The sequence below is a fragment of the Camellia sinensis genome, chromosome 6 (genome assembly GCF_055761805.1).
Source record: "Camellia sinensis isolate YWXY chromosome 6, ASM5576180v1, whole genome shotgun sequence".
Classification (NCBI taxonomy): Eukaryota; Viridiplantae; Streptophyta; class Magnoliopsida; order Ericales; family Theaceae; genus Camellia; species Camellia sinensis.
Window position 1 is genome coordinate 180,598,936 of NC_138966.1, and position 25,961 is coordinate 180,624,896.

Here is a 25,961-nt window from a genome sequence, read left to right on the forward strand (position 1 = left end):
ATCTCAATAGATTATATAAAATCTAAAGAGAATATTGTGGATCCGTTAACAAAAGGTTTGACAAAAGAGCTAGTGTATAGTTCATCGAAGGGGATGGGATTAAAGCCTATTACATAAGAGTCGTCATAATGGTAACCCTACTTATATGACTGGAGATCCCAAGAACTAAGTTCAAAGGGACAACTAAGTTATGTATGGCTCACCAGAAATCACCAAGGGATTAAAATTCCTACCCATTCCTATGGTGAGAGTGATATCTGCAACATATATTGTCTGCAGGGGTATAAGGATAAGCTTTGCTTTTAATGATTACTTATATCTTGATTAAGGCATAAAATCAAGACGAGTATAAAGAGATACTCACAATAAGAATCACCTATATGAGTGTTGAACTGGGGCCGGTTCTATGAGAATGCAAAGGCTAAATTCTCTAGAAACACTTATGAAAACCAGGCGCGTTCAAGGCCAAAATGAACACAACAGTGAGAACCACGATGTGTTAGAAGATATTTTGTGTGAAATCTATTGTCTTGGCTTACACAAACGGCTGAACAATTCAAGGGATCGCGTCCATTGGTTAGCCAGTAAGTCCGATAGGTTATCACTAGGGAAGGTTCAAAGCCGAAAACTACCTATCCTGATGCAAGATATTTTCGACTTATACTCTTTCGTTAAAGTCTGCATATTGTTGCATTTCCGTTGTCATCAAATTCCATTCATGTGGGGGATTATTGGAAATGGTTATAAAATTCTGGATAAAACCAGAATTTTTTCCTAAGTTCGGTCTATTTTTTAGGTGGGCCCCGAGTGTCGATTTACTCGGGTTAAAGTGGTAACGCGTTCTATGCCGCGTTGTGATTCACGTGGTATATTTGGTTGCTCAAAACCATTACCGAGTGAATGGGAAATTGAAGCCAAAGTGTGCTCCATGGAAATGGAGTTTTGGTGGAAATTCTTTAAGGTTGTATATTGGCTTGTCCCACATTGATTTGGTGGGAAGTTTTGAAAGGGTTTATAAGGCTTAGGGTGAGATACTTGGGGTGTGCCCCAAGGGGTACCCAAGTGTTTTAGAGGGAGAGGTTATGGGCAAAATGGGCTAGACCCATTGGACTCAAAAAACCACCACGCGCGCGCGCGCGCCGCCGCCGCCGCCCGTCCGGTCGGGCGGGCTGGGCTTGGGCGCGGGTGCGTGGTGTGTGTTTGGGCAAAAAACATTTGAATTTAATTTTATTTTTTATTAAAATAAAATCCATAATTCAAATTAAATTGGTTTGGATTTTTTGTTCATCCAAACAGGGCCCTTCCCGGTTTCAAACCGAAATAAACTGTTTTGGAATTAATGCATACCCAAACAGGGCCCTTCCCGTAATTGCTATCTGTTTGAATTGTTGAATCTGTTTGAATTCAAAACCCAACAGGTATCATCATACCTGTTCAATTCAAAACCAAGAGCCACATACCTGTTCAATTCAAATCCAAGAGCCACCTTCACATCTATAAATAGGACCACCCTCATTTGATATTTTCTATTCAGAAATTTCGTATTTCACCTCTGTTAATTCTATTCTTCATCTTGCTGCATTTTATTTCCGAAAGAAAGAGTGTAAACACTTAGTGTGTTCGTAAGGCAAACAATTTGTAGTGCTGCTATTGTTTGTGGTAAGATCATTTCATCCTGGGAGATAGACGTCCAAATTCTGAAAGCACCGTGGAGAGGACGAATCTGTCTTAAGGACACAGTGTTAAACACTGGACTTGATCAGGAAAGTTATTCAAATAAATTAACCAAGTAAGTTGTTTAATTTAATTATGTTTTTATTTGTTTATTTAATCAGATTTTAATTTTATTTTTGTAACAAAATAAAATCTGTGATTTTATTTATTTATTTTTATTTCGAGTTTGATTTTTGTAATCAAACATATTCTCTCCTTTTCTCTATTTCTTTTATTCTTGTTGTTGTTTTGTACACAACAGAATTAAATCTTTTTAAATACAGTGAAGATTGTCCAACAGTAGAAACTCTCGTTATTGCTACGTTTGGCAGGGTAGAAAAAGAAAGAGGAAGAGAAAGAGGGAGGAAGAGTGACATAGGGATGAAAATGCCTAAGGAATTTGATCAGGGATTGGAGAAAGGATTTAATAAGAGAAAGAGAAAGAGAAAGAGAAAATGATCTAGGAATTTGAGTAGGGATTTAATTTCACGATTACTATCTCTTAAACTGAGTTTTTTTAAATTGAGATTTTTTTATTTTTTTGTATTTTTATTAATTTTTTTTTAATATTTTAGATAATTTTTTTAGTTTTTAAATACAATTAATATAAATATATTTAAAAATATAATATTTGTTATTTTTACAAAAGTTACTAAATATTAAAAATATCAAATAAATATAAAAAATAGTATATTTTTGTATTCTTTAATATTTATTAGTTTTTTAATATATCTTTTTATAAATATTTTAGTTTTTAGCTATATCTAGGTTAATTACATTTAAAAATTAAAAAAATTTACTTAAAATATTAAAAAATTTACTATAAATAAATAAATAATAACAATAATTACATTTAATTTTTTTTTTTTTTTTTTGTTCATAGGATACAATTAAATACGATTTTTGTTAGTGTGACAGGAACTTAACAATAATTTCCAACCAACAATCAAATGTAACTAAGCAACTATATAAAATTCAATGTCTTCTTCTTTGGAATAAGAAATCGTTATAAAAAAGTTAACAAGGAAAATTTCTGTTGAAATCTTCAAAATTTACAGAATTACAAACCAATGTTGCAAAGATAAAGCTACTACTAAATTGAGAGAAACTGCTCCTAACGATGATAGAACTAAGGTATTTGATATGTTGTTGTTCAAAGTCCCATCCTTTGGATTCTTCTTCGAGCATTTGTAGACATCAACAGCGAGACTTATTCACATAGAGCACAATAATGGGTAGTTCCAACACTCTTGCTAACCTTTTTTTTTTTTTTTTTTAGTACTCAGAATTTAAAGAAAACAGAGGTTTACATAAAAATCAAAAGCAAGACTATATATCTTCTCATACTTAGTTCCCACCATATTTCTACTGCAAGAAGTGGCCTAATTGCTTCAAGAGGGTTCCATTACGACGAAGTCTTCAATTTGCTCCACGCCAATGTTGGCTAAGGTATCTACATATTTGTTAATTTCACAGTACACATGCTTGAGAGAACATCTTGTTCAGCCAAGTAAGAACTTAAGAGTCTTCGGTGAGTACTTTGAGGTCATGTTTGATTCACAAAATTAATAGTGATGTATTAATAATCCTATTAAATTAGTGTGGTATTCATTGTCCAATTGGATTAATAGGATAAATTATCTATTGGATTAATAATCCTGTAAGATAATTTGATAGAAAGAGAATAAATTGTATGTATTATAATTGATGTTTGTTTTGATGTATTGTATGTACATTATATAGGAGATGGAGATGTGAAGTGGAGGTGGAGTGGTGGAGTAGGTGAAGTGGAGTAGGTGAAGTGGAGTGTGTAGTGGAGTAGGTGAAGTGGAGGTGGAGTGGTGTAGTGGGTTAGGTTTAGTGGAGTAGGTTTAGGTGTACATTAACAGCCCCCCTCAAACTCAAGGAGGATAGGAACTAACCAACTTGAGTTTGAAGAGAGTAACAAAACAGGAAAGTAAACTGATAAATAAAATAAAACAGGATAGGAGACACGGTATGGTCGTGTCAGACCGATGTAGCAGACAGTTTATGGGGTCATGTCGGACCGTTGTAGCAGACAGTTTACAGGGTCATGTCGGACCGTTGTAGCAGACACTGTGTGGTCGTGTCAAACCGATGTAGAAGACAGTTTATGGGGTCATGTCGGACTGATGTAGAAGACAGTTTACGGGGTCATGTCGGACCGTTGTAGAAGACAGTTTACGGGGTCATGTCGGACCGTTGTAGCAGACACTGTGTGGTCGTGTCAGACCGATGTAAAAGACAGTTTACGGGGTCATGTCGGACCGAAGTAGAAGCTAACCGGAATCAATGTCGGGACAGTTTATGAGGTCATGTCGGACCGTTGTAGAAGCTGACCGGAATCAATGTCGGGACAGTTTACGGGGTCATGTCGGACCGTTGTAGAAGCTGACCGGAATCAATGTCGGGACATTTTATGAGGTCATATCGGACCGTAGCTGACCGGAATCAATGTCGGGACAGTTTACGGGGTCATGTCGGACCGTTGTAAAAGCTTGTGGTAGTGCACCAAGGGGGCGACTTAGGGAGTGCGCCATGGGGTGGCTTGGGTGGTTCCCATGGTGTGTAACCATGCTCACCATGATACATGATATATGTATAACCCCCCCTCAAACTCAAAAAGGTGTGAAGATAGAAACCTATTTGAGGTTGAAACAAAGGGAGTGATAAAGCTGACCGTTGTAGAAGACACTGTATGAGTGTGTAGATAGGCTGCCCAAAAGATATACATGTAGATAGATATATCGAGCCCTCAAAAGTCGCACCCTCAAAAGGCGTGCCCAATCTTTCAAAAGGCGTGCTATCAAAAGGCGTGCCCAATTCATAAAAAAGGTGTGCCGGGCATTATGGCGAGGCGCGTGACTACCTTGGCTTGTGCGCCCGTTTTGTCGTCTGTCGGCAAGTGGCGCGCGATGTGCGGATCGGCCCTGGCTATTTAAACCAAGGGTGCAGCGGAGGCTGTGCAAACCAGTCTAAAACCTCTGAACTCTCGGAGAGCTTGTCTCTAAGAGCTGCAAATCTTGAAACACGCTGTAACCAACCCTGTCTGACAGTACTAATCGGTAATTGCTGCTTCTTTGAAACACTTAGCAACCCAAAAACATGGCCTCGTCTTCCCGTTCAGCTACCCAGAATATGGCCTCTTCGTCTCGTGGTCTGCTCACTCTCTTTCCCGACCTCAACGAGTCAACAAGAGAGATGACTGGTGCGGTGGCCAGTGAACCTCAACCAAGCGCCTCTGGTTTTGCTCCGTTGAACTTTCCGATGTGGCCGGTTGAGCAAAAAATGGCGGTGCAAACTGATATTGAGGCCAATCAGTATACTTTGAAGTCATGTGTGGAGACCATGACGGCGGTCACAAACCTGTCGCACCGACTGTAGAGTAGGACAAATGAGGTGCAGCAGGTAAACGCCCAACTGGCTCTGCTCCAGCGCATGTATAAGGATGCGCGAGCAGAGATAAGTGTGCTAAAGGCGGAAAATAAGGAGCTGAAGCGGAAGGCCACCGTTATGTTCCGATTTGGAGGGCCGCCATATGCTGCAGTGGAGGAGCAGAGAGTAGTGATCGTGCCCAGTGGAGTGGGAAACACGGAGGCAGCACCGTCAAGGGCCTCGCAGGATGGAGGCAAGAAGAAGAGACAGGCGGCAGAGTAGAGAAGAAAAATCCCGCCTGTGGATGTGGATGTGGTAGTTGTGGTTTTGGTTGTTTTTTTTGTTTTTTTTTTTTTTTTTTGTTTTTTTGTTTTTTTGTTTTTTTGTGTTGGATGTAAAATTGTGATCGGGGTTGATCCCTGATATGAATAAAATATGGGTTGTTGTGCAAATTTGTAAATTGTTTTGGGTTTTGTTTTTGGTTGTTTTTTTTTTTTTTTTTTTTTTTTTTTTGATAAGCATGGTGATGAGGAATATATAAGGATGAATAAAAAAAAATAAAGGTGAGAGGGGGGAACAGGGAAAATCAAGAGCACCAAATAAGCTTTATAATAAAAAATAAAGTTTGGGCGGTGAATGGGGTTTTTTTTTTTTTTTTGTGTTGGGTGTGTATCCATGAAAGAGAGCTTTATAATAAAAAATAAAGTTTGGGCGGTGGATGGGTTTATTAAAAAAAAAAGAATGTGGGTTGATTAAAGTGGGTTCATTCATCAACTTCACGGCCTCAATGATGCAGAGAACCTGTCCCTTCTGTACTTTGTCTCCAACCTTAACAAGCGGTGGTTCACCAGGTGCCGAATGCCAGAATGGTAGAATGTCCCTGCCATGGGGCATTTAAGAGGTGGAAGGGATGACTTAGCTGACTTGGCAGCAGGTGGAGAAGGTGATACAGATGATGAAGGTGTGGGTGCAGAAGGAGCAGCCGTAGATGGGGGCAACTGGAAAGTTGGTGGTGCTGCAGCTGGTGAAGGGGGTGACTGCAATTCCACAATATCCCTGGAATCAACTAGCTTGACAAGATTTGCAACTTGCTCCTCCCAACCCAACACAAACCAAGCGCCAGAGTGTGTTTTAAAGACAGAAAAAGACTCCCTTCAATTCAGATTCGATGAAACCAAAGTAAGCTTCCCTTCAGAGAGAGAGAGAGAGATGAGAGTTGAGTGGATCCATCATGGTCATTTTGCTTGATTGGTTCCCTCCATACAAGTATCATGTGTGTGCTTATATCAATTGTAGAGAGAGAGTTTGGTGGTGTTGCCGTGAGAGCTTCGACTGTGCATGTTTTTGTTTTAGTTCAGATCATTGTCTAACCCGAGAGAGAGAGAGAGAGAGCTGTATCTTCATGTGTGTCGAGAGAGAGAGAGAGAGAGAGAGAGAGAGCTGTATCTTCATGTGTGTGTGTCTTTCCCCCCTCTCCAACGAGAGAGAGAGAGAGATCATCTCGTGTGTCTGTGCTATGTGTGAAGCTCTGTGTATGAGTATGGCAGTGTGTCTAGTGTGTGATAGGAGAGAGAGAGAGAGGTTGATGCCGAGAGTGAGAGAGAGAAGTGTGTTGCATGTTTGGCGTGTGTCTTAGAGAGAAAGCAGCCTAGGAATGTCTAGATAGAGAAGAGAGAGATGGGTTTGGTGTGTGTTGTCTATGTCTGTGCATGTGTGTCCCCGTGTGTGTATGTGTGCATGGTGTGTGTATAATGTGTTGAGAGAGAAGAATGTGAATGGTGTCTATGTGTGGCTGGTCTGTGTTGGGTGTGCTGGGTGTGTTCTGCCATTGAAGAAGAAATTAGGGAAATTTGGGTTTGTCCGGCGGGCGGCCAAGGCGTATATTCATGTCATATTGTACAAATAACCCAACCCCGTATATTCATATAAATAGAAGTAGGAATCTCTCTCTCTCTCTCTCTCTCTCATCACTAATTTGTCAAGGAACTTCAGGTCATGTGTAGCAGTTTGAATTTGTGCATTCTTTCTGGCATTCATCATTGGTATCAGTCAGTTGTATAGAATGGGAATTGTTGGAACTCCTAGTTTCTTTGACATGCAAGTGTTGTAACTTGCTTCAGCCAAAACCTGTTGTAGAAAAGAGCAATGAAAGAGGCCTTTTTAGCAAGGCATCAATGTGCAGCTCCTTGCGTAAATCGGCAGAATCATTCCACAAAATTTCAAGTTTGATTTAATATTTACACAGACAGCAATTGAAACAAAATACAGAGTTAAAAATCACAATCAATATTGTGAAAGAGGAGATAAACACCTCCGTCATCTATGGCACACTTGCAATCAACGAACAACAACAATGAGAATCTGCAAGGTGAAACAAAAGCACTAAGCTCCATTGTGAACACATTCTCAAACTTCTAATGAGGGGGAAGGACCCAAAAAAAAAAAAAAAAAAAAAGGAGGAAAGAACAACCTTATGGAAGAAAGAAAATATAACACGCTAGCTACTTGTCATCTTAATCTAAATACAACGAAACTCTCGGGTAATTTCATATGGAGACATTTTCTACCACAAAATAAAGTAAATGAAAGAAAAAAGACAAAACAAAATGAACAAAAATCGAAGCCATCCAAACCCACTTTAACAAAATGATACAACCAGACATTATAGCAAACAGCTTGAGGACTAACACAAGAAACCATTCACACCTTAGGAGGAACTGGATGCACAAGACGAAGATCCAAAACTTTGAACAAATTGCTTCACTTCATGTCAAGTAGTAAATTATAAAAACAATCAAGTAAAAACTTACCTACCAAATTCCAAAGAGATAATTTTATGATGATGCTTCAAAGGTCAAATTGTAGAGAACTAACAATTATCCAAAGAGATATAATTATCCAACAGCTTGATAGCTTAACAAATTTCTTTGGTGTTACGGATTTCAAGTATATCCTGGGGTCACGAGCAACTCTTTTGCTTCACCCAATAGTCCTTGCTCGCAAAATCCACCCACCATCATATTATAAGTCACAATATCAGGCCATAACCCTTTAGCAGAAAGTTTACCAAACAGATTCTTTGCCATCTCAACCTTCCCATCTTTGCAAAATCTATGAATTAATATATTGTGCATAGTAATATCAGGATTTATGCCACTGCATTCTAGCTCCTCAAACAACAATGCTTCATCAATACGCCTATTCTTGCACAAGCCATCCAGCCATATCCAGTAAGTATAAAAATCTGGATGCTGACCCCAAGCTTGCATCTCATTCAGAAGTCCTTGAGCAACAGAACACCTACCAACCCCAAACAATCCCTGCAACCTAGTATTGTAAGTTTCAATTATGGGTTTCAATCCCTTACGAGGCATTTCACAAAAAACATTCATGGCCTCTTCAATATTCATATTCTTGCAATGTCCATTGATCAAAATGTTAAAGCAAATAATGTTCGGCTCAATGCCCTTATCCACCATGGAATGACTGACTTCTATTGCTCTGTCCATGTGTCCTAGCAAACAATAACCGTCCATTAGTGTACGATATGTGACTGCATTGGGACCAACACCTCTTTGAACCATGACTTCAAGAATAGCCTCTGCTTCTTTTGCCATCCCATCCTTGCAAAGCGCATTTATCAATGTATTAAAGGTAAGAACATCTGGAAAAACATTTTTGCTTGTCATGTCTCTCAACATTCTTATTGCTTCCTCCCACCTGCCGAAATTACATAATCCATGGATCAAAGTGTTGTAAGTGATCAAGTTCGGTGTAACATCTTGCTGGGGTTTCAAAGTTCTAGACAACTTACTGCCTTTGACGACTAGATAGGAACATGAACATTCATGTCATACTGTAGTTACAAATAACCCAACCCCTATATATTCATAAAGATACAATTAGGAATCTCTCTCTCTCTCTCTCTCTCTCTCTCTCTCATCACTGATCGATCAAGGAACTTTCAATGTCTTGTGCTGCAGTTTGAATTTTTGCATTCTTTCGGGCATGGCCTTCTTCATCAATGGTTGTTGAACTCCTAGTCTCTTTGACATATTAGTGTTGTAACTTGCTTCAGCCAAAACTTGTTGTCGAAAAGAGCTATGAAAGAGGTCTTTTTACCAAGGAATCAATGTGCAGTTCCTTGCATAAGTTAGCAGAATTTCAATTTTGATTTAATATTTACACAGGCAGCAATCAAATTTATTGAAACAAAATAGTGCCAGAAATCACAATCAATATCACCAAAGAGATAAACACCTCCTTCATCTATGGCACTTCCAATAAACCAACAAGAAGAAGCAACAAAACTGCAGGGGTGAAACAAAAACACAAGTTGAAGCACTAAGCTCCATTGTGAAGATATTCTCAAACTTCAAATGAGAATAAAAAAAGGGATAACCTCGTGAAAGAAAGATAAATGTAATCTAAATAAAACTTTCGAGTAATCTCTTATGGGGACATTTTCTATGACAATAAAGCAAATAGAAAAACAAAAGGAAAAATGGCACAACAAAATGAATAAAAAGCAAATCCAAATATCACAATCAGAGCACTATATCTGGACCATCCAAAGCCATTTTACCAAAATGATACAACCAGCCATTATAGCAAACAGCTTCAGGACTAACACAATAAACCACTCACACCTTAGGAGGAACTGGATGTACAAGACAAAGATCCAAAGCATTGAACCAATTGCTTCACGTCATTATAGTGTCAAGTAGTAAATGACAAAAACAATCTAGTACAAACTAACCTACCAAATTCCCAAGAGATATATTTTCATATGATGCTTCAAAGGCCAAATTGTAGGGAACCAACAATTATCCAACATATGCCCACCAAACATAGCATCCAAATTGACAGCTTAACAAATTTCTTTGGTGTTATGGATTTCAAGGATATCCTGGGGCACCAACATTTTAATAATATCAAAGAGTATAGGATCTTGACCTTCAGCTGAGAGTAGATACACTATTGTAGCCAAAGTAGATGTATTTGCTGAAAAGCCCCTCCCAATCATTTTCTCCGCAAGTATATTTGTTTCAGTGTAGTCATTTGCTTCAAGGAATCCACGGACAATAACATTGTAAGTTGCATGATTAGGCATACAACCCATTCCTTCCATCTTCACAAGTAAATCATTTGCCTCACCCAATAGCCCCTGTTCACAAAATCCACCTATCATCATAGTAAAAGTGCGAACATCAGGCTGCAAACCTTTAGAATCAAGCTTACCAAATAGATTCTTTGCCATCTCAAGCTTCCCATCTTTGCACAATCTATCAATTAATATATTGTGCATAGCAATACCAGGATTTATGCCACTGCATTCCAGCTCTTGAAATAACAGCAATGCTTCATCAATACGTCCATTCTTGGATAATCCATCCAGTAGGACACAATAAGTATAATAATCTGGAGCCTGACCATTTGCTTGCATCTCATTCAAAAGTCCTTGAGAATTAGAACACCTAACAACCTCAAACAATCCCTGCAACATAGTATTGTAAATAACAATTGTGGGTTTCAATCCTTTACAAGGCATTTCATGGAATACATTCATGGCCTCTTCTCTTCAATTTTTATATTTTTGCAATATCCATTGATCAAAATGTTATAGCAAAGAATGTTCGGCTCAATGCCCTTATCCACCATGGAATGAAAGACTTCGATTGCTCTGTCCATGTGACCTAGCAAGCAATAACCATCCGTGAGTGTATTGTATGTGACTACAACAGGACCAACACCTCTTTGGACCATGAATTCAAGAACATTCTCTGCTTCTTTGCCATTCCTTCCTTGCAGAATGCATTTATCAATGTATTGAATGTAAGAACATCTGGAAAAACATTCTTGTCTGTCATGAGATTTGAATCAATTAAAGGCAAAATAACAGGACATACAAAAAAAGAGAAAGGAACAAACAGGAAGAGCATTTTCAAATTTATAATATTGCAATCTACAAATGTGGCCTGGACACCCGAAAATCAAAAAAAATCATTGCAATCTACAAATGGCAGTACAACTTGCATTTCCAATATGGTATATGGCATCAGTTGCCTTTATATTCTGTTTCAGAAACAAATAAGCAGAAGTATGGCAAAGGTAAGAAGCACATTATGCACAAAATTTTGTGTTGCTAAATACTAAGGCCTCGTTTGGGAGCATGCTATTTTAGTAACTTTTTGGTTTTTTAGCTAAAATATGAGGTAAAAAAAATTAGTATGTTTGGGATGACTTTTTAACTTTTTATGAAAAGATGTGCAAAAAGTAAAGAGAAAATGGAATCTTTGACTTTTTGATATATGTTATAGGCTTTTTGGTTTTTTTAGTAATTTTTTGGTTTTTAGGCTAAAACAGCTACTTGCCAAATGAGACCTAAATACTATCGCCTTCTAATAGTACTTACTTGTCTCTGTAACCATTAACACAATGATTTCCATGTAACCTTCAACCTTTGTAAAACTGACGTCTGGCAGTAGATGGATTCAAACTTTGTTGAGAATCTACTACTTCTTAGACTTTCTTCCATGTTTGCATATGAATCAAGAGGAGTATCTGTTAATCATATTATTTAATTTTGATGATGTCTAAAATATATTAGTTAATATACATATTATTTGACACAAATTATTATCTTTTTTAAAATATATATATTTGTTAAATATTATTTAAATAAAATAATATTATCTTTTTAAAATATATATGTTAAATATTATTTTAAATATTTTCAAAAACTTTACTATTCACTTTTTGAAAAATAGGGTTAATTACTATTCATCTTTTGACAAATCGATTAATTATATTATTTTGACAAAAATGATTATTTTAAATATTTTCAAAAACTTTACTATTCACTTTTTGAAAAATAGGGTTAATTACTATTCATCTTTTGACAAATTGATTAATTATATTATTTTGACAAAAATGATTGATTGGTTGTATTATTTTGACAAATTTGATATTTATGGGTTGTCTTATTTTGACAAAATTAATATGGAGTGGTAAAATACATTTAGTTTAAAATCTTTGCAACATATACAATATTTTAAAGATGACATATATTTTCAGATCCATCATAAATATTATTTATAGAGATTTTTCTGTATGCAAAATTTTGATCAGAACTTATATAACATTATATGCAGAATACATCACGTGCGCTATTAAATTTTTTACACTACATTAATTATATCATATTATAATTAAACAAGAAGAACAAGATGGAGTTATGTATATATATATATATATATTATAAACTAGATGGAGAAAATTATTTGTTTGTTTGAAAGTTGTGAACTTTGTATTAAATTGTCTACAAAAACGGTGGCTCCATGTTTGAAAAAAAAACAAGAAGAAAAAATCAATCTTATTTTTATCTTTTTAATTCTTATCATTTGCTGACTATTTAAATTTAAGGAGTGTGCTTATGTAAGCAATGACATCAAGAGCCTGCTTATGTAAGCGATGACATCAGGAGCGTGCTTATGTAAGCCATGACGTCAGGAGCGTGCTTATGTAAGCCATGACGTCAGCAAGGAGTGTCCAACGGGTATATTTTTGTGTATAAATAGAGGTGTTGGATGTGGAGAAAAAATCAAGAACTTGAAGAGAAAATATTTCTGTGAGCTCCAAAATTCTGAGTATTCTGCTCTTTCACTTTCAGATCTAAGTTTAGTTTTTGTTCTTACACTTTCATATCTACTCTTTGTGAGAGAATTATTGTAAAAGTGGGTTCAATTACCACTTATTCTTATTCCTTATTTTTGTGAGAGATTTTGTAAGGGTAAGGCATTTATTGTTGAGTGAGGCTCAATAGATAAGAGTAAGTCCTGTGCCAAATCCACAAGCTTGGTGGTGTATTTATTCAATTGATAGTAAAGAAATTCTCAAGGAGGTTCCTTGGGGAGTGGACGTAGGCCTGGCGTGCCGAACCACTATAAATCGTAGTGTTTGATTTTCTCTCTCTATCTCTTCTACTTTTATATTGATAATTATTATTCTGTTTTTTTTATTTATTAAAATTCTGAATATTGTGTTATTTTTAATATTGTAAAATTTTTAATAACCCAATTCACCCCCCTCTTGCGTTGCCTATCTGGGATAACAGTGTCCAAATTGACTTTTTGAATCCTGCCAAAATGATCTCAAGCGCCAATTCATTGCGCATAAGATTGATTTTATAGCATCTTCTACCTCAGATTTGTCCTTGGCAGTGGACAATAACATTGTAAATAGCATCGTGTGCAAGCAATCAACCAAGCATCAACTGTTTCAAAGTAGAACCCATCAATTCCTCGTCCTTAAATGATCTTCGATTCCTTTTTTCTATTACCAAAACAAATCAACAAGAATCATATTCCAATTTAAAAGACAAAAATTGTAAATTGAACCTTCACTTCATCAAAGGCAATGTATCCTTAAGACGATTATAGTGTAAAATTGAAAATGATAGAAACAATAAACTAAATACTTACCTAGCAAATTCTAAGTAGACATATGAGCACCAAAGATAGCATCCGTGTTGATAGTTTAACAAATTCCTTTAGTGTTATCCCGGGGAACCAATTTTTTAATCATATGAAAGAGAGTAGGATCTTGACCTTTAGCTGAGAGTAGGGGTACAACTCGGGTGGGCTCAACCCGAGCAACCCGAGCCCAGCCCGAGTTTTTTTAGGGCTTGGGCAACTATATCTTGTAATTTGGACGGGCTTGGGCAGATTTTTGATGCCCGAATTGCAATTCGGGCTGGGCTTGGGCAGAACCAATGGCCAACCCGAGCAACCCGAACCCGAATTCAATTTAATATATTATATAAATTATATAATATATAATATATAATATATATATAATTTAATAAATTATGTAATATATATAAATTAAGTAAAAGAGTTAGTCTTAATTTTTATTTTTATTTTTATTTTTTTTTGGTTAGTCTTCTATTAAGTAAAAGAGTTAGTCGTAATTTTTATTTTTTATTTTTTTTTGGTTAGTTTTCTACCATTAGATTAGCATCTTTTATGTCTACCCTTAGATCTACCTACAGGTTTCTGAACTCGGGCAATTCGGGCAATTCGGGCAACCCGAGTTCAAAATACAAAGCTTGGGCCGGGCTTGGGCAACAATGTTCGGGTTCATGGTCGGGCTTGGGCGGGCTTGGGCAGTGCCAAATACAATTCGGGTCGGGCTTGGGCAGACCCCCAACCCGACCGAACCCGCTCGAGTTGCACCCCTAGCTGAGAGTAGATCCACTACTGTACCCAAAGTAGATGCATCTGCTGAAAAGCCCCTCCCAATCATTTTTTCTGCAAGTATATTTGCTTCAGTGTAGTCATTTGCTTTAAGGAATCCACGGACCATAACATTGTAAGTTGCATGATTAGGCATACAACCCATCCCTTCCATCGTCACAAGTAAATCATTTGCCTCACCCAATAGCCCCTGTTCACAAAATCCACCTATCATCATAGTAAAAGTGCGAACATCAGGTTGCAAACCTTTAGAATCAAGCTTACCAAATAGATTCCTTGCCATCTCAAGCTTCCCATCTTTGCACAATCTATCAATTAATATGTTGTACATAGAAATACCAGGATTTATGCCACTGCATTCCAGCTCTTGAAATAACAACGCTTCATCAATACGACCATTCTTGGATAATCCATCCAGCAGGACACAATAAGTATAATAATTTGGAGTCTGACCATTAGCTTGCATGTCATTAAGAAGTCCTTGAGCAGTAGAACACCTACCAACCCCAAACAATCCCTGCAACATAGTATTGTAAGTATCAATTGTGGGTTTCAATCCTTTACGAGGCATTTCACGGAAAACATTCATGGCCTTTTCGATTTTCATTTTTTTGCAATATCCATTGATCAAAATGTTATAGCAAAGAATGTTCGGTTCAATGCCCTTATCCACCATGGAATGAAAGACTTCTATTGCTTTGTCCATGTGACCTAGCAAGCAATAACCATCCATGAGTGTACTGTATGTGACTACATCGGGACCAACACCTCTTTGGACCATGAATTCAAGAACATTCTCTGCTTCTTTTGCCATCCCTTCCTTGCAGAATGCATTTATCAATGTATTAAATGTAAGAACATCTGGAAAAACATTCTTGTCTGGCATGTCTCGCAAAATTCTTGTTGCTTCCTCCCACCGGCCTAAATTACATAATCCGTGAATCAAAGTGTTGTAAGTGATCAAGTCTGGTGTAATATCCAGCTGGGTCATTTCCACTAAGAGGCTCAAAGCTTCATCTACATTTTTGTCCTTACAAAGGCCATCAATAATTGTGTTATACATCACAACATTAGGCTTATAGTTCCATTTTCGCATACTCCTAAGAATCCCGATTGCAGTTGTAGTATTTCCTGTCTTGGAAAGCCCATTTATAATAGTACCGTACATAACCCCATCAGGTTTGATTTCTCCCTCTCTTACCAATTTATTAAACAATTCCATGGCCTTGGCAGTCTTGTCTTGTAAAATGAATCCATTCATTAGAATGGTGAAAGTACACAGAGATGGTACAAAACCAAGTTTGAAGAAGCTACCTAAGAAAGAAAACCCATAATCTACACTATCCAAGTGGCAAAGGCAATTAATAACGATATTCACTGTATAGAAATCAACCGTAATACCCAACAAGCGTATTTCTTTAAACAGTGAAATAACGGAGGAATAATGCTTCATTTTGGCAATACCACTTAACAGCTGATTGAAGTGGATAACCGGAGGCAGGGGTTGCATTTGCACCATCCGATGGAATAAAGAAAGAGCATCATCGAGCTTATCAAAACCCAATTTGGATTTCTGTGACAGTAATTTCTGTAGTTGCCTCAGATCGGGAGGATTAGGGTTAGGGTTAGTTGAAATTTGGGTATGAAACAGAAGTGCATTGTTATCAGCTGACAACAATGAGTTGAAATTGAAATTGAAATTGAAGCTGAAGTTGAAATTGAGGGAGGGAAGAAGAGTGATACCTTTTCGGTAATTATGAGCTAATAATCTTCTTCCCGAAATCAAAGCAGCAGTGGAGATTTCTTGCATCTTCTTCACGCAGAAGGGTTGTTTTTGAGGCAGCGAGACACGAAAAGGTTGCAAGTGAGTCCTTGACCGATCTGGTCATCAATTCATGAATTTGCTAGAGTCGTTTGATGGTAGAAGCTCTCGTTATTGCTACGTTTGGCAGGGTAGAAAAAGAAAGAGGAAGAGAAAGGAGGGAGAGCGAGAGGGGGTGAAAAGATAATTCTTGGGTAGATTATAAATATAATTTGACTAAAATATCAATACTAATTTTAAAAATTACATTTTGTTCATCGGAGTCGTTTGGTTTCGGCTTTTTTTGGTTGGTTTTTTAGTTTTTTTTGAATTTTTTAGCCTGAGATTTTTTAATTATTTAGTATTTTTGTTAGGCTTTTTTGACTTTTTAACTTTGGAATGACAAAATTGTCCTCTACTTAAAAATGATACTTTTTTGACTTTTTGTTTGTATTTTTTTTTTGATAACTCAAGTATCTCCAACCCGCTGACTTTTTGTTTGTATATGGGTCAATTTAGTAATTTTGTAACTTTTTTGTCTTTTTGTGATTTTATAACTTTTTTTTTTTGTCATTTGTGATTATATAGCCAAAATGGTTTTGCCACACCAAGGCTAAATAACAAATCGTTTCTTTTATTAATAAATTATGAAATCAATTAATAATTTTTAATGATATTAAAAATATATTTTAATTAAAATTTAAGTAATTTTATTATTGTATAGAAGAGTAATTATGAATTTTATTTTTTTAATTAATTCTATTAAATAAAAAATTCTAATAAATAGATATTTGTAATTTTTTCAACCATAAGAAATAATTTATATTTCAAGCAAACTTTAAGAATGCATTTGTAATTTATCCTTCTTTTATAATTTTTTTTTTAAACATTGATTTCACTATTACTATCTCATAAACTGAGTTTTTTCAAATTGAGATTTTTTTATTTTTATTAATTTTTTTAATATTTTACATAATTTTTAAATTTTTAAATACACTTAATATGAATATATTTAAAAAATATAATATTTGTAATTTTTTAAAAAAAATCACTAAATACGAAAAATATCAAATAAATATAAAAATAGTATATTTTTGTATTCTTTAATATTTATTAGTTTTTTAAAATATCTTTTTATAAATATTTTAGTTTTTATGTATATCTAGGTTAATTACATCTAAAAACTAAAAAAATTAACTTAAAATATTAAAAAATTCAATAAAATTTTAAAAGAAAAAGAAAAAAGAAAAATGAAAAACTCAATTTCTAAAAAATTTGAGTTCAAAAATTGAAGCCACACAAGATAATTTTTATTTTGTCTATTTAATTTTTAAACTATTAATTATTTGTATTTAATTTTAAATTTTTTGTTTTTTTGTTCATATGATCCAATTAAATACAATTTTTGTTAGTATGACAGGAACTTAACAATAATTTTCAACCAACCATCAAATGTAACCAAGCAACTGTGTAAAATTTAGGGATTGTTTGGAATGAACTCCATAAGTGCATTTTTTGATTTTTTGACTAGGCTGGTTTGGGTGTCCTAAAAAAGTGCACTTTTTGTCTTTTTGGACTAAAAAAGTTGAGAAAAAAATATGGAGGTTTGGGTTAATTTTTTGGATTTTTATGAAAAAATGTGTATTAAAAAATTGTATAAAAAGAGTGTGTAAGAGATGAATAGTGACAGGTGGGCCCCAGCCGTACAAATCGGAAGGTGTGAATGGGAGTTGGAAATTATTGGCTATTTTTTGTACAAAACACTGCACGGTTTTGTTTGGTCTGTGGGGGTTATCACGGGTCCCATTTTAATAATCTGAACCGTTCAATGTGTATAACTCGTCGAACACTATGTACGTATAAAAAATCACTTTAATCGGATATCGATAGCTATCTGATCAGATATATTTATTTTTCAATCATTAATTATAATACCATCCATTTGTCGTACATAACTGATCTGATCATATAGTTATCGATATCCGATCAATGTGATTTTTTGCAGACATATAGTACTCAACGAGTTCTACACATTTAACGGTTCAGATTATCAAAACGGGACCCGTGATAGCCCCCACAGGCCAAACAGCGGTGTGTGTGCAAATCACACCCAATCATTTCATATATGTGCACGGCCGCTGCACAGCAGCCGGCTTTTGGTCAATTCGGTGTGTACTTTGGGTAGAAAATAATAATTATTATTATTTTTTTTTTGGTGAATAGTGATATCTTTTTGGATTTTGGAGTAACTTTTTAACTTTTTGACTTATTTAGGATAAGCCAAACCAGCCCTAAAAAGGTAGAGAAAAAAAATATGCATATTTGAGATAGCTTTTTATAAAAAAATATATATTAAAATATTGTATCAATTAATAAAATTACTAAAAGACCCTTATGTGCACTGACATTTGACAGGCTTTCCGCCGTGCATGTCAGTGAACTACCCGGTGCACTGTTGACCATTGCTGCACTACTCTTCTTTTCTTTGTTTTCTTTTTCTTTTCCTTCACACGTGAGCTGCAGGGACAAATAAGGGCAAAAATGTATTTTTGTCCTCTGACAAATCAGCCCAGGTTTTCGCAAGAAAAAAAAAAAGAGAGTGAATAGTATAAACTTTTTTGATTTTGGAGTGATTTTTGGTTAATCCGAACACAATGTTTCCTTTTTTTTGAAATAAAAAATCATTATAAAAAAGAAAACCGGGAAAATATCTGTTGAAATCTTCAAAATTTGCAGATTTACAAACCAACGTTGCAAAGATAAAGTTACTGCTAACTTGAGAGAAACTGCCCCTACCGATGATCGAACTAAGGTATTTGATATGTTGTTGTTCAAAGTCCCCTCCTTTGGATTCTTCTTCGAGCATTTGTAGACATTAACATCGAGAGTTATTCACATAGAACACAATAATGGGTAGTTCCATAATTGACATTTTTGCTGACACTTTTTTTTTTAGTACTTTTGGAATTTAAAGAAAACAGAGTTTTACATAAAAATCAAAAGCAAGAGAGGCTATATATTCTCATACACAGTTCTTACCATATCTTTACTACAAGAAGTGGCCTAATTGCTTTAGGAGGGTCTTCCATTACGACAAAGTCTTCAATTTGCTCCACGCCAATGTTTGCTAAGGCATCTGCATATTTGTTAATTTCACAGTACACATGCTTGAGAGAACATCTTGTTCAGCTAAGTAAGAACTTGGAGTCTTCAGTGAGTACTATGAATGTGCAGTTTTGTTGGCCTTCACTGTGAATTAGCTCAATTGTTTCAGTGCAGTCCACTTTAATTTCTATGTCAGTTCAGCTTTTCTTATGCTGTGTTTGTTTGGAAGATTTGAGGAGAGATTAAGAAAGAGAAAGGGAAAAGGTGTGTGAATCTAGGTGAAATATAAGCATGTTTTATTCACATTCCACCTACCTTTTCCATTTTCCTTTCCAAATTCCTCTGTAAATTCCCCTACCAAACACAGTATTAAGGATGATTGTGAGGCCACGATATATAGCTCAAACCTCTATCTCCAAGCTGGTTGCTTTCTTAATCTTCCCTGAATAGCCAAAGATCCACATTCCTTTCTCATTCCTGAATAACTTTTATATCCAGCTGTGTCTGAGGGACTCTTTGCACATCCATCTGCATTTAGTTTGAATTTTCATAGGTCAAGGTGATTCCATTGAGTTAGTATGATGTTATTTTGTCTACGAGATAAGAAAGAGTTAAAGGATTCATGAATTTTGCAAACGTATCAAGTTATTTGGTTCATGCTCTCACTGCTCTTCACATCAACATCATCAAACACTTTGCCATTTTTATCCTTTCAAATTTGCCATAAGATGACAATGAACCAAATATTCCAAGGTACTATATTATTTGAAAGAGCAAGGATCTTCTAGAGTGATTTTTCTTAAAGTTTCCTAGAGTGCTACATTGTGTGGTTGAGATTTACTGGTAAGTCACATCAATTTTTCTGATGTAACTTGCCAGTAAATCTCAACCACACAATATAACACTCTAGGAAACTTTAGGGAAATTTCACTCTAGAGGATCCTTGGTGTATTTGAAAACATGCGGCTAAGCATGATTTGGTAACTCCTCCACTTTTATAGCAAATGGCCTTGCATGACACCTCTCTTCTAAACAACGTGCAATTGCTTTCTAAAAATAAAAATATATATAGAAAAAATATATACATGCATATATATTTATATTATTTTTCTACATGACATCTAGATCAACATGTAAAATAATATATAGTGCAAACAATTTTACAAATCAATATTTATGAAAGCCTAATTTGATGAACCAAAAATAATTTTATAATCTGAACATTTTAAACTATACTAATCGGTCATCAAATTAGTTGTAAAGTACAATTTGTTGAAAATAATGAAAAAAATTGACTTTTTATTGTATGATTTAAATTGTTTAAATTATATATCAATGTTTAAAAAATTCTAAAAATAGTTTGAAATGAGTATTCTATTTTCACTATTATGTCTTTTTCTCTTTCTCCCGGGAAAGGGTGTGTAGTTATGAGATTATGTCCTTTTATTATTTAGTTATAAAATGTATAACTAAACACTACATGAGGGATAATCAAATATCTCAAAATAATGTCACAATTAAAGAAAAAAAATAAAGTAACTAATTGTGCATATGACAAGGGAATGTGTATTGTAAAATTATCCCTTTCTCTTTCTTCCCTGTCAAACGGATCTAGCTACAATTTTTTTTTTTTTTTTTTTTTTTCAAATCTTGCTTTTACTTGTACTTCAAAAATTTATCTCCCTTGGCCAAGTCATTATGATTTTAGTAATCAAAAACACCTCAGGAAAGGCTATGGCATACATTCTCAAAGGTCTATATCACATGCACCTGAAGGGCATTGTTATACAAATTCAAAAGTTAAACCTAATTTTAAAGTCTAATAATGTGACAATCAATTAAGGTATATAAAGTAATATTCTCTTTCATCTATTCTCAATCATTAACTAATCATATCATTGGATCTTGAAAATAAGTTAACAAAGTGGGCTTGTATATCATTTTTCTATCATTAAATAAGAAAATGACATAATTTTATTTCTCGACATAGTTATAAAAAAAAATTCATAGTCAAACACCAAATGAGGTATAATTAAAGATCTCACAAGTCATAACTAAAATAATGTCATAACCGAATAAAAAAATTGATCATAAAAAATAAATAAATAATCACCATGCTTGTTTCAAGTTTTTTGAAAACATTTTTCAGAAAATTATACTTTCTTATTTTCCGTAACTTTTTGTTTTTACTGAATTTTTTTAATATTTTAAGTAACTATTTTAATTTTTAGACACACCTAACATAAATACACTTAAAAAATATAATTTTTGTGAAAAAAAATTCTTTAAAAAATTCACTAAATACTAAAAATACAAAAAAATTATAAAAATTCAGTACATTTTTTTTTTATATTTTTGTGTTTTTATTAATTTTTTTAAATATTTTTTTACAAATATTTTACTTTTTAGATACATCTAAGTAAGATGCATTTAAAAAAGGGGTTTTTTTTTTTAAGGTCCTTGATCTTATGATTTTATAGCATAAAGGACATCAAATATTTTTATGATGTCTAAGGTCCATCAACAATATTTTCATAATGTCTAAGGTCCCTCAACCTTGATCCAGAGAAATTTCAGTCCAGAGAAAATTAGTGCAGAGAAATTTCAGTCCAGAGAAAATTGGTCCAGAGAAATTTCAGTCCAAATTTCTCTGGAAAATCTAATTATTCTCAGAATTTTATGCAGAGGGAGCCACACATACACCATGCATATTTTTGGTGAATGTTTGTGCACTGATAATCAAGAAATGTCTTTTTTATCTTGAAGAAGTTTACGAATGATTTTTTTTTGTTTCCCCTTCCCTTTTATCACTTGATGCAAGTTCTTCCCAATTCCTAAGAAAAAACAATGTATTGGCTGTAAATTCAAAATTCTTTCTACCATTGTGTTTCGTATACAATTCGTGGCCTTTATATTTCCGCTTCAGTCTTCCATTAATGGGAGAGTTCTGCAACTTCTTCAGCGCCGAATCATGACCATTGTCATCATCTCACGTCACAGAGAAAATTGGTCCAGAGAAATTCTGGGAAGAATTTCTCTGGACCAACCCTAATAAAATTTAGTTCAAAAATCAAAGAATTTCTCTGGTTTCAACCTAGAGAAAATTCAATTCAAAAACCAGAGAATTTCTCTGGTTTCAACTTCAAATGAAAAAAAAAAATTCAATTCACAATTTGGAACCTGGAATGCTTAATTTGAAACCCAGAGAATTTCTCTGGACTAGCATTGCTATTGCTTGTGGTGAACCCAACACAACTGCAATTGTTCCAGCACTTTTCCATACAATCGCTAATGCTTAAGCCCGAATTATCGTCACGGTCACTGGATTCGGCCGAGTTGGAAGTGAAGGCTCGGAGCAATAATGAGATGAAAAGGACTTTTACTTGACTACTTTGCCTCTTGTAGAACACAGAGATGCTGAGGTTTTGAACTCCAGGTTTATCTTCTTGTTCGACATCTTCATCAACCTCTATATCAGTAACTAAACAGCACAAATGCTGCACAAACTTTATTACCAAGAAACAACAACAATACCAAAAGCATACATATACAAGAACACATCATTTGTGTAGTTGACAGATATAATACAAGCTGTAGAAGGGGAAATTGAATCAGTTAGACTCAACTAGTCAGAGAAAATTCGATCTAGAGACTCTAGACGAATTTTCTCTGGACTTCACAGAGAAATTCTAGTTTATAGAGATTTTCTCTGGTCCAATTTTCTCTGAACTTCACATTTCACAGAGAATTTCTCTGGTCCAATTTTCTCTGAACTTCACATTTCACAGAGAATTTCTCTGGTCGAATTTTCTCTGGACATCACAGAGAAATTCCTCTTCCATTTCTTGTTCTTTTGCATCTTGCTTCCCAGATTGATCATCACACTTGTTCATTGTAAGGTGCAAATCTAAAGCATTAGGGACAGAAGAGTAGGGAAAGTGTATGAAATAGACTGTAAAAGCTTGACGGAATAGTAGGGAAAACAGGGGATGACGAATTAAAATGAAATTGAAGGGGTTCAAGAACTTGAAACCCTAGAATGAGAAAGTGTATGAAAGAGGAGGAGGAAGAGGAACCTCGTTGATTATCGCCCTACATGTCCACAATTCCACTTCTTGGAGACCAATTAAGCATTCGACGAACGATGAGAGTGATGATTCATCGCCGATTGCATAGCAGCTTCGCAATTGGAGTTTCTTGAGCTGTTTACAACTCCTCCAGAGCCAACTGAGGCCGTAATCGCAGTGTTGAATCCCGGACAAACCTAGGGTTTCTAATTGAAGTTTGGTTTCGGAGTTTCCGATCATTGAATCGGTCAAATTGAGTTTGTGTAAATCGAATTGTCCAGTGTTGAAGACGATCGAGAGGTCTTTCAGTGAGTGGAAAGAGATGAGCCAGTGAAACTTTCATCTGATATATGTTTAGGGACCTTAGACATCAAAAAATAATTTTGTGGATCTCTTCCATTACGAAAAGTGGAAGAGGGACCCTAGACCGATTTTCCCATTAAAAAAGTAAACAAAATACTTAAAATTTGAAAAATATTCAAAAAAAGCAAAAAAAAAACTCAATTTTCAGAAAAATTGAATTCAGAAAACTAAAACCAAACATATTTAATATAACTATATGCTACACCCCTTGTATAATAAATTTCCCTAAAAGCGTCGTTGCAAGTGAATGATGAACAAATATGTGATACTTCCCAAACTCCGCAATATAATTATGAAGAATATAAATATGAAGCATCAAAGAAACGAAGCAGAGCTTGGAAATAATGCAAAATGTTGTGTTGGTGTGCACATAGCATCAGTCTTTTTGTCTTTCTGTATGTTGTTGGGAAAAATTCCAGCAATGAAAATAAATTTAAGCAGTTGCAATTGAGAAAATGAGAAAAGAAAACAGTGTTAAAACACAAAATGCATCTTTGCCAAACAAGTTTTCAAAAACAAAAAACTAGTTTATCATGTACAATATACAATACCAAACGTTGAGGGTACAAAGTGTTTAAAGAACTGCCTTCGAAGATTAGATGAGAAGATTAACATTCATGTCATATTTTAGTTACAAACAACCCAACCCCTGTATATTCATATAAATACAAGTAGGAATCTCTCTCTCTCTCTCTCTCTCTCTCTCTCATCACTAATCTGTCAAGGAACTTCAGGTCATGCATAGCAGTTTGAATTTGTGCATTCTTTTTGGCATGTCCACCTTCATCGTTGGTATCAGTCAGTTGTATAGAATGGGAATTGTTGGAACTCCTAGTTTCTTTGACATGCAAGTGTTGTAACTTGCTTCAGCCAAAACCTGTTGTAGAAAAGAGCAATGAAAGAGGCCTTTTTAGCAAGGGATCAATGTGCAGTTCCTTGCATAAGTAGGCAGAATCATTCCACAAAATTTCAATTTTGATTTAATATTTACACAGACAACAATCAAATTTATTTAAACAAAATACAGAGTTAGAAATCACAATGAATATTATGAAAGAGGAGATAAACACCTCCTTCACTTATGGCACACTTACAATCAACGAACAACAATGAGAATCTGCAGGGGTGAAACAAAAGCAGAAGCAACAGCACTAAGCTCCATTGTGAACACATTCTCAAACTTCTAATGAGGGGAAAGGAAAAGAAAAGAAAGAACAACCTTGTGGAAGAAAGAAAATATAACAAGCTAGCTACTTGTCATCTTAATCTAAGTACAAAGAAACTCTCGGGTAATTTCATATGGAGACATTTTCTACACAAAACAAAGCAAATGAAAGAAAAAAGACAAAACAAAATGAACAAAAAGCGAACCCAAATATCACAATCAGAGAACTACATCTGGACCATCCAAACCCACTTTAACAAAATGATACAACCAAACATTATAGCAAACAACTTGAGGACTAACACAAGAAACCATTCACACCTTAGAAGGAACTGGATGCACAAGACAAAGATCCAAAGCTTTGAACAAATTGCTTCACTTCATGTCAAGTAGTAAATGATAAAAACAATCAAGTAAAACTTACCTACTAAATTCCAAAGAGAGATAATTTTATAATGATGCTTCAAAGGTCAAATTGTAGAGAACCAACAATTATCCAACATATGCCCACCAGAGATAGCATCCATGTTGATAGCTTAACAAATTTCTTTGGTGTTACGAGTTTCAAGTATATCCTGGGGCACCAACTTTTTAATCATATGAAAGAGTGTAGGATCTTGACCTTTAGTAGATCCACTATTGTAGCCAAAGCAGATGCATCTGCTGAAAACCCCCTTCCAATCATTTTCTCCACAAGTATATTTGCTTCACTGTAGTCATTTGCTTTAAGGAATCCACAGACCATAACATTGTAAGTTGCATAATTCGGCCAACAACCAGTCTCTTCCATTGTCATGAGTAACTCTTTTGCCTCACCCAAAAGCCCTTGTTCACAAAATCCACCTATCATCATAGTATAAATATTAACATTAGGCCGCAAACCTTTAGAATGAAGCTTACCAAATAGATTCTTTGCCATCTCAAGCTTCCCATCTTTGCGAAATCTATGAATTAAAATATTGTGCATAACAATATAAGGATTTATGCCACTTCATTCTAGCTCCTGAAACAACAACAATGCTTCATCAATACGGCCATTCTTGGATAATCCATCCAGTAATACACAATATTTATAAAAATTTGGACGTTGGCCC

The 25,961-nt window shown here is 35.0% G+C and overlaps 1 protein-coding gene and 1 non-coding gene across 2 annotated transcripts; both read right to left on the reverse strand.

Annotated features, from left to right (window-relative positions):
- Positions 1–9,627: 9,627 nt before the first annotated feature.
- LOC114295269 (uncharacterized) lies at positions 9,628–16,473 on the reverse strand. The gene is given in 3 exon segments (XM_082876757.1): positions 9,628–10,687; positions 10,690–10,986; positions 14,155–16,473. Coding segments are annotated over 3 exon segments (3,027 nt in total). The 5' UTR covers positions 16,177–16,473; the 3' UTR covers positions 9,628–9,979.
- LOC114295266 (uncharacterized) lies at positions 13,294–13,728 on the reverse strand. The gene is made up of 2 exons (XR_014333597.1): positions 13,593–13,728; positions 13,294–13,443 (listed from the first exon to the last, which is right to left on the reverse strand). It is a non-coding gene; the product is annotated as an uncharacterized LOC114295266 (transcript).
- Positions 16,474–25,961: the final 9,488 nt, after the last annotated feature.